Source organism: Tupaia chinensis, unplaced genomic scaffold, assembly GCF_000334495.1.
Source record: "Tupaia chinensis unplaced genomic scaffold, TupChi_1.0 Scaffold000463_1, whole genome shotgun sequence".
NCBI lineage: Eukaryota > Metazoa > Chordata > Mammalia > Scandentia > Tupaiidae > Tupaia > Tupaia belangeri.
In genome coordinates, this window is record NW_006159972.1 from 1,895,935 (window position 1) to 1,906,051 (window position 10,117).

The 10,117-nt window shown below is 42.2% G+C and overlaps 1 protein-coding gene across 2 annotated transcripts in view; it reads left to right on the forward strand.

Annotated features, from left to right (window-relative positions):
- PHAF1 (phagophore assembly factor 1) overlaps positions 1-10,117 on the forward strand; it is a 40,451-nt gene that overhangs the window by 2,506 nt on the left and 27,828 nt on the right. Inside the window, exon 2 of one of the 2 annotated variants that reach the window (XM_027774620.1) lies at positions 1,015-1,020. The exons of the other annotated variant lie outside the window; for it this stretch is intronic. Within the exon in view, the coding sequence (XP_027630421.1) occupies positions 1,015-1,020 (6 nt within the window). The remainder of the gene's footprint in view (positions 1-1,014; positions 1,021-10,117) is intronic. 2 annotated transcript variants of the gene reach the window in all.

A 10,117-nucleotide genomic window follows, 5' to 3' on the forward strand; every position in this document is an offset into this window, starting at 1 on the left:
TTTTTTGGCTATAGGGCTCCTGCGCTTGCCAGACAGACAGAGACAGAGAGATGGAAAGTGAGAAATCACCCCCTAGGGGGGATGGCCACACTGCAATCCCTTCTCTTCCATTCTCCTCTCGGGATCTTGGGCACGCACGCACACGTGTCCAGTGTGAGTTTTAAGCCACCTGGATGTGAACCGCGGGACATGAACCGCGGTCAGCTACCTGGGAATCCAGTAATATAGTCATTACGCTAACTGCTGGTTCCCCAAGACCTATTTTGATATTCATTTAGTAATATCAGTTATCTCTTTATAGGTGTTTCCATGATATATTTCTCTAAACCCTTAGTATTAACTTACTTATATCACTTTATTAATTGACTTTTTATAGGAAAACTTTATTTTTGTCATTTAGTTTTATCCATTTGATAATGTCTGCATTTTATTTGGGTTATTTAGACTATATATATATATATATATATACACACACACATATATGTATATATATATAAATAATAATGACAATGAATAAAATTAAATAAAAAATAATTCTTTTTTTAAAAATCTGTATTTTAAAGTATTGTCTGCCTGAGAGAGGATAGTCATTTAACTTCTCCAGACTTCTAAAAGTCTTTTTCCCTCTCTTACAGTCTCCTCCCTTACCCCTAACATATCTAAACTATAGTTGGGGCTGTAAGATAGGGATAGGCCTAGAAAGGGAACCTATATCTTGTGTCTCCAATTACCAGGTAAGGAACAGGCTCAGAGAGGTAGAGATGATAACCAAGTAGCTGAACAGGGATTTCCTGCTTCCTACTACTCTGCCCTTCAGCTTCATCACCAGGTTTCTTATTAGAATCTGTGCAAGTGCAGATATATCTGATCCTTGTAATCATCTGCCTGGCATCACAATGGGGAGCTGCATCCAGCTTCTTGGCTGCCTTCCTAGCTTTTGCATACATAATGTTGGGAGATTAGGGAAATGCCAGCAACACAATGACAAGAAAACCAAGGCCATGAATCTATGTGAATGCCACTGATGGTTTGAACAGTGAAGTAAAGGTAGTACAAATTTGAAAAACTTTTTTTCTGTCAGACTTGCAGGATGAATTGATACGGACGCCTGTCTCTCAATTCGTTTTTGAAATTAGTCTTCCAAGTATGTAAAGAAGGTAGATTTAAAGGGTCACTGAAGAAAATACTCTTCTCTGAGATTACCTCATTCCAGAGAGACTGAAAACTCACCCTGTTAAAGATAGTATATACCTCTGTGGACTCTGCTCACAAACACTGAAGATTGAATAATAAATGATCTTATGCTCTGAAGAGCTTAGTTTAGTGGTAACAAAGGATTATGGAAATATCAATAAACTTATAATGAAGTATAGGATGTATAGTGTTTGGGAAAGTGTAATTGACTTGGGGATTCAGGTCAAGCTTCATGTCAACCTATGGGAGTTGTAAATCTTCCAGTCAAGTGGAAAAAAACAATGGTAGAGTGTATGCAGGGAACTATAAGCAATTTGGTATTAGAAATAGAAGAAGAAAGTGGAGGGACCAGCAGTTGGCATAATGGCTATGACGCTGGGCTCCTGTGTAGTCGACTGTGGTTCGAGTCCTGGACCCGGTGGCTTAAACTCACACTAGGCGCGTGTGCATGCATGCTCAGGATCCCGAGAGGAGAATGGAGGAGAAGGGATTGCAGTGTGGCCATCCTCCCTGGGGGTGATTTCTCACTTTCTGTATCTCTGTCTCTATTTCTGGTGAGTGCACGTGTCCTATCGCAAAAACTCTGCCAAAAAGAAATAAAAAAAAGAAGAAAGTGGATTTTCCAGTCTCAATTCTGTTTGATTGTAGTTGCCTGGGACACTATCAGGGAGTCTCTAGATTCAGTGGAAAAGAGGATACTATCAGTAAAGTCTGTTGTAGGTATTAGCTTAGGAAGAACCATTTGGAGAATGAATTTGGAGAGGTAGAGATGAAGGAAGAATCTAAAGGTTTCTTTCTTTTTTTTAAGAGAGAATTTTGCTATAGGGCGTGTCTACCTGCTGACGAGACAGAGAAACAGAAAGAGAGTAATCCCCCCAGTGGGGATGGCCACGCCGCAGTCCCTTCTCCTCCATTCTTCTCTTGGAATCTTTGGTATACATGCACACACTCCCAGCGTGAGTTTTAAGCCACCGGGTCTGGGACTTGAACCATGGTCAGCTCTGTGAGAGTTCAACGATGTAACCATTACGCCATCTGCTGGTCCCAAAGAATATAAAGCTTTCTGATATGAGAGACTAGGTGTATGTTGGAGATATGATGTGATACCTAGAATGCAAAAATGATGAAAAAGTCACTTTCATCTGTTGATTTTTGTTTGTCTTTAGATATATGCAGAAACAGATTGAGATGTGAGTCAAAATCTGGATGGCTAGCTGAATGAGGGATGGGCAGAAGAGAGTAGTCTACCATAGAGATTCGGGACAGTTAGAACAGCAAGAGAGAGTGGTATTGGTGGAGAGACAATGAGAGTTTTCAGAGAGGGAGAATCACTGGCATCTATGATAAGGTACCTAAGTACTCTACCCAATTACTTTATTTCACAGATGTGTATGCCCACCTATAGTTATGCTAGGCATGGTGATTTGGTATTGGGAACAAGATAAACAGGGTCCCTACCTCTCAGAGGCTATAGGGAAGACTAACAGATAAATAGGATGGGAAGACTTATTAAATAATGTAGTCTGGGTAGTAAAGTATGAGCCAAGACCTAAGAAGACCTAAGAAGGAGCTAGCTATGGGTAAAACATCCAGCAACAGCAAGAGCTATTGTGGAGGCCTAAGATAAGAAAGAGCTTCATGTGTACTAGTAACAAAGAGAAGGAGGCATGGTGAGCAGTAGAAAGATATGAAAATGGTCAAGGTACAGAATATTCAGGTCCTATAGGTGATGACATAGCTTCTGGGTTTTTTCCTGCTATAATGAGAAGCCATGGAAGGGTTTTTGGTTTTGGGGGAGTCGTTTTTGCTATAGGGCGCATGTGCTTGCCAGAAAGACAGAGAGACAGAAAGTGAGAAATCACACACACACACACACACCCCAGGGGGGATGGCCACGCCACAATCCCTTCTCCTCTGTTCTCCTCTTGGGATCTTGGGCATGCACGCACACACTCTCAGTATGAGTTTAAGCTACCAGGTCCGGGACTTGAACCATGGTCGACTACATGGGAGTCCAGCAACGTAGCCAGTACACCATCTGCCGGTCCCACCATTGAAGGATTATAGCAGGCAAGTGATGAAATCTATAGGACAGATTTTTACAGTTTAGAAGTATGACCATTCTGTGAGAGCTAAGATAGTGCTTGCTCCATTTCTTTGCCATTCAGATAATTGGTTCTCTTTAGAGACTTTTTGTAGCCCTCCCTTACCAGTAGCTGTGCAGTGATTAGTCACCATTGGTCTTCTTTGTCTCCTCTGGGTGGCTTTCTCCCTGGGTGACTTTGCATCCAAAGTGCTGAGACCAGGACTTTGAAGTGATTAAATGGAAAAGAACCCTCTTTGAGAAGCTGGTATATGCCATGTGGCCTTCTCTTTCTTGGCATCTGACTAACAGTTTATCTGTCTTCTCCACGTAGATGATTGTCCATTCTAGAAGAGAAAGCATAGATGTTCTTCCATTTCAAGAATAGTAGAGCTGAGTGATGTATCCAACATGTTCATATTCTCAACAGACATTTATTTAGTCTCTGCAGTGTGTCAGGCTCTATGCTATAGAAGGCCGAAAAGTACTTTAAGATCTCAAGTCAAGGGCCAGCAGGTGGTGTGGTGGTTAGGGCACTGGACTACCTCATGGCCAACTGCAGTTTGAGTCTCAGACCTCACAGCTGGCTTTCTCACTTTTATCCTCTCTCGCTCTCTGTCTCTCTGATAACAATAGCAGGTTAAAAATAAATAATGATAATAATAAATAAAATAAAATAATTCTCAAAAAAAGAGAACTGGTAAATTATTAAAAAGAAGCATGTTGCCAGCAGGTGGCATGGTGGTTAAGGCGCTGGCCTCCCACATGTGATAAACTGCAGTTTAAGTCCTGGGCCTGACATCTTGCTTTCTCACTTTACCTCTCTCTGTCTCTCTCTCTCTGGTGAGCATATATGATCTATAGCAAATTAATAATAATAATAATAATAAATTGAAATAAATAATTCTTTATCAATAAAAAGCAAGCATTTATCAAAAATAAATAAATAAATAGAAGATCTTAAGTCAGCCTTCTGATTCCCTTCAGCTTTCTTCAAGCTCAGATGAGGGTGAGCTCAGATGGTTGTTTAACTATACTGGCTCTCTGGCCTGGTGATTAGGCAACCACATTCCACATGGCAACCATTTGCTTCAAGTCCCAGACCAAGGGGCTTTTGAAAAAGGCTGGTGTATGGGCATGCACGCATGCCCAAAATTCTTAAAGGAGGAACAGGTGGAGTAGAAGGGATTACAGTGTGACCATTCCCCATGGGGAGTGCTTCCTCCACTCTAACTCTTATCTCTCTGGCACGTGCATGCACCTTAGGGGAAAAAAAGAAATATAAATGGATCATTTATATTTTAACCTTATAATTTTTCATTTGTAAGCTCTATTCTGGACATCTGCACCTCATCCCCTTGATCTCTAGGTCAGCTGATCTTGAATGTGAGCCACCACACTGCCTGGGGTGATATGGCCCTTCTTCTGTTTGTTTCTCTTGTCACTCATTCCACAGCTGTTCAGTCACACAGAATATTTATTCAACAGCCATTAGGTGATCAGCTCTGAGCGGAGTACTGAGGATTCAGACTCATGAAACTATGAATCTTTGTTTTGGATTTTCTGGGACCTATCTCTGTTTTTTTTTGTTTGCAATATGGTGGACTCAGGCCCAGCTGCAGAAGCACATCCATTGATGCTTCTTGATAATCAAAAGACTGAAGCCACATAGAAGTTCTGGTTTTGATTCCAAGCCTACTCTGAAAGCTGGATATAGGGTCATGAGCCTGTAGTCTCAGTTACTCAGGCTAAGGTAGAAAGATTGTGACATAGTGAGAATTGCCTAAAAATAAAATAAAATGTACTCTGAAAACAAACTTTTTAGCAATCTCTGTGATTCTGTGAAATGTTTGAGATGTCTTTGAGATTTAGATTATTTAAACTGGAGGCATATGTAAATCTGCTTATACTGGACCATGAGTTCAAACACCCAAGAGTAGGAATTAGATCAGCCAGACTGCACGGTTTGAGTCCCAGACCCAGTGACTTGAAAAAAATTATGCTGGGCATGGGTGCATGCATGTCCCCAAAATCCCAATAGGAGACCAGAGGAAAAAAGACTGTAGTATGGCTATCTCCCCAGGGGGTGATTTCTCACTTTTCCTTTTCCTCCCACTCACCCTCTTTCTCTCTCTCTATCTCTGTATCTCACTCATACACATATGCCCTGTAACAAAATGAAAAAAGAGAGAGAGATCAGCCAGTAGCATGATGGTTAGGGTGGCTGGATCCTACCTGTCCAACTGCACTGTTTAAATCCCAGAGTAGATGGCTTAAAAGACAAGTGGGGCATAAAATCCTGAGAGGAAAATAAAGGAGAAGGGGTTGCTTCATAGCCATCTCCCCAGGATGCTTTCTCGCTTTCTCTTTCTCTCTCTCTCTCCAACAAGTGCACAAAAAAAAAATTTTTTTTTTTAATTTGATGAGAGAGAGGGAGAAAGAGAAAGTGAGAAAGCAAACCTCCAGGTCTGGGACTTGAACTGTGGTCCTCCATGAGGTAGTACAGCACTTCAACCACCATGCCACCTGCTGGTCCTGTGAACAAATCTTATAGCAAATTCTTAAAGTTTTTTTAAAATTAGAGTTAAGAGTAAAAAGTTTGTGTTTTTAAGAATCCAGTGAGGGAACCAGCAGTTGGCGTAATGGCTATGTCACTGGACTCCCACATAGTCAACCGCGGTTCGCGTCCCGGACCTGGTGGCTTAGAACTCACGCCGGGCGCATGTGCATGCATGCCCAAGAGCCTGAGAGGAGAATGGAGAAGAGATTGCAGCGTGACCATCCCCCTGGGGGGTGATTTCTCGCTTTCTGTCTCTCTGTCTCTCTCTGTCTGGCGAGCACACGTGCCCTATAGCAAAAACCTCTCCAAAAAAGAAAAAAGAATCCAGTGAAATCCTTGGTAATTTGGGGGAGTCGTTTTTGCTATAGGGCGCATGTGCTTGCCAGAAAGACAGAGAGACAGAAAGTGAGAAATCACACACACACACACACACCCCAGGGGGGATGGCCACGCCACAATCCCTTCTCCTCTGTTCTCCTCTTGGGATCTTGGGCATGCACGCACACACTCTCAGCATGAGTTTAAGCTACCAGGTCCGGGACTTGAACCATGGTCGACTACATGGGAGTCCAGCAACGTAGCCAGTACACCATCTGCCGGTCCCACCATTGAAGGATTATAGCAGGCAAGTGATGAAATCTATAGGACAGATTTTTACAGTTTAGAAGTATGACCATTCTGTGAGAGCTAAGATAGTGCTTGCTCCATTTCTTTGCCATTCAGATAATTGGTTCTCTTTAGAGACTTTTTGTAGCCCTCCCTTACCAGTAGCTGTGCAGTGATTAGTCACCATTGGTCTTCTTTGTCTCCTCTGGGTGGCTTTCTCCCTGGGTGACTTTGCATCCAAAGTGCTGAGACCAGGACTTTGAAGTGATTAAATGGAAAAGAACCCTCTTTGAGAAGCTGGTATATGCCATGTGGCCTTCTCTTTCTTGGCATCTGACTAACAGTTTATCTGTCTTCTCCACGTAGATGATTGTCCATTCTAGAAGAGAAAGCATAGATGTTCTTCCATTTCAAGAATAGTAGAGCTGAGTGATGTATCCAACATGTTCATATTCTCAACAGACATTTATTTAGTCTCTGCAGTGTGTCAGGCTCTATGCTATAGAAGGCCGAAAAGTACTTTAAGATCTCAAGTCAAGGGCCAGCAGGTGGTGTGGTGGTTAGGGCACTGGACTACCTCATGGCCAACTGCAGTTTGAGTCTCAGACCTCACAGCTGGCTTTCTCACTTTTATCCTCTCTCGCTCTCTGTCTCTCTGATAACAATAGCAGGTTAAAAATAAATAATGATAATAATAAATAAAATAAAATAATTCTCAAAAAAAGAGAACTGGTAAATTATTAAAAAGAAGCATGTTGCCAGCAGGTGGCATGGTGGTTAAGGCGCTGGCCTCCCACATGTGATAAACTGCAGTTTAAGTCCTGGGCCTGACATCTTGCTTTCTCACTTTACCTCTCTCTGTCTCTCTCTCTCTGGTGAGCATATATGATCTATAGCAAATTAATAATAATAATAATAATAAATTGAAATAAATAATTCTTTATCAATAAAAAGCAAGCATTTATCAAAAATAAATAAATAAATAGAAGATCTTAAGTCAGCCTTCTGATTCCCTTCAGCTTTCTTCAAGCTCAGATGAGGGTGAGCTCAGATGGTTGTTTAACTATACTGGCTCTCTGGCCTGGTGATTAGGCAACCACATTCCACATGGCAACCATTTGCTTCAAGTCCCAGACCAAGGGGCTTTTGAAAAAGGCTGGTGTATGGGCATGCACGCATGCCCAAAATTCTTAAAGGAGGAACAGGTGGAGTAGAAGGGATTACAGTGTGACCATTCCCCATGGGGAGTGCTTCCTCCACTCTAACTCTTATCTCTCTGGCACGTGCATGCACCTTAGGGGAAAAAAAGAAATATAAATGGATCATTTATATTTTAACCTTATAATTTTTCATTTGTAAGCTCTATTCTGGACATCTGCACCTCATCCCCTTGATCTCTAGGTCAGCTGATCTTGAATGTGAGCCACCACACTGCCTGGGGTGATATGGCCCTTCTTCTGTTTGTTTCTCTTGTCACTCATTCCACAGCTGTTCAGTCACACAGAATATTTATTCAACAGCCATTAGGTGATCAGCTCTGAGCGGAGTACTGAGGATTCAGACTCATGAAACTATGAATCTTTGTTTTGGATTTTCTGGGACCTATCTCTGTTTTTTTTTGTTTGCAATATGGTGGACTCAGGCCCAGCTGCAGAAGCACATCCATTGATGCTTCTTGATAATCAAAAGACTGAAGCCACATAGAAGTTCTGGTTTTGATTCCAAGCCTACTCTGAAAGCTGGATATAGGGTCATGAGCCTGTAGTCTCAGTTACTCAGGCTAAGGTAGAAAGATTGTGACATAGTGAGAATTGCCTAAAAATAAAATAAAATGTACTCTGAAAACAAACTTTTTAGCAATCTCTGTGATTCTGTGAAATGTTTGAGATGTCTTTGAGATTTAGATTATTTAAACTGGAGGCATATGTAAATCTGCTTATACTGGACCATGAGTTCAAACACCCAAGAGTAGGAATTAGATCAGCCAGACTGCACGGTTTGAGTCCCAGACCCAGTGACTTGAAAAAAATTATGCTGGGCATGGGTGCATGCATGTCCCCAAAATCCCAATAGGAGACCAGAGGAAAAAAGACTGTAGTATGGCTATCTCCCCAGGGGGTGATTTCTCACTTTTCCTTTTCCTCCCACTCACCCTCTTTCTCTCTCTCTATCTCTGTATCTCACTCATACACATATGCCCTGTAACAAAATGAAAAAAGAGAGAGAGATCAGCCAGTAGCATGATGGTTAGGGTGGCTGGATACTCCCTGTCCAAGTCTACTGTTCAAATCCCAGAGTAGATGGCTTAAAAGACAAGTGGGGCATAAAATCCTGAGAGGAAAATAAAGGAGAAGGGGTTGCTTCATAGCCATCTCCCCAGGATGCTTTCTCGCTTTCTCTTTCTCTCTCTCTCTCCAACAAGTGCACAAAAAAAAAATTTTTTTTTTTAATTTGATGAGAGAGAGGGAGAAAGAGAAAGTGAGAAAGCAAACCTCCAGGTCTGGGACTTGAACTGTGGTCCTCCATGAGGTAGTACAGCACTTCAACCACCATGCCACCTGCTGGTCCTGTGAACAAATCTTATAGCAAATTCTTAAAGTTTTTTTAAAATTAGAGTTAAGAGTAAAAAGTTTGTGTTTTTAAGAATCCAGTGAGGGAACCAGCAGTTGGCGTAATGGCTATGTCACTGGACTCCCACATAGTCAACCGCGGTTCGCGTCCCGGACCTGGTGGCTTAGAACTCACGCCGGGCGCATGTGCATGCATGCCCAAGATCCTGAGAGGAGAATGGAGAAGAGATTGCAGCGTGACCATCCCCCTGGGGGGTGATTTCTCGCTTTCTGTCTCTCTGTCTCTCTCTGTCTGGCGAGCACACGTGCCCTATAGCAAAAACCTCTCCAAAAAAGAAAAAAGAATCCAGTGAAATCCTTGGTAAAAATAAGTCGATCCTAGTATTGTGGGCTCATACAAGCCATGAGCTTTACTAGACCCTAATCAAAGAGATGTGGAAACTGGGTCCATCAGGTGGCGTTATGGTTAAGGTGTTGGACTCCCACATGTCCGACCCTGGTTTGAGACCTGGACCTGGCAGCTTGAAAATCACAGTGGGCATGTGTACATGTGTATCCAAAATCCTAAGAGGAGAAGGTATTGTGGTATGGCCATCTCCCCAGGGATTGATTTCTCTCTCTCTGGTGAGTGCATGTGTCCTATGATTGGAGAGGGGAGTGAAGGAAGATGCAGAGACAGTTGCCAGAAAGAAAGAAAGGGAGCCTTCCCCAGATCATATGTAATGCATGGCGAAGTGAAGACTAGAACCTTGATCTCCAGAGTCATGCAGTCAATACTTGCCGCATTCTGTTCTTTAGTTTATACTGACTGCTTTCTGTAAGCCCTTTGGCCTGCTTGGAACCAGTTTGGGAGTCTCTGTTTCTAAGAAACCTTTTTTTGTGTTCACTGCTTCCTGTTAGACAGTCCAGCTATTTCCTTAGCATTACTTTTTACCTAACTTTATTCTGACTCTTACTGCTTATTTTATTTGCTCATATTTCTGTAGACCTTACCCTATATCCAATCCCATTTACTGCAGGGATCGATGCTTAGCACAGTAGTGATTATCAGTAAATGGATAGCTCAAGTAATCACTCAGATGTCCTTGTTTTCTTTCAGGAATG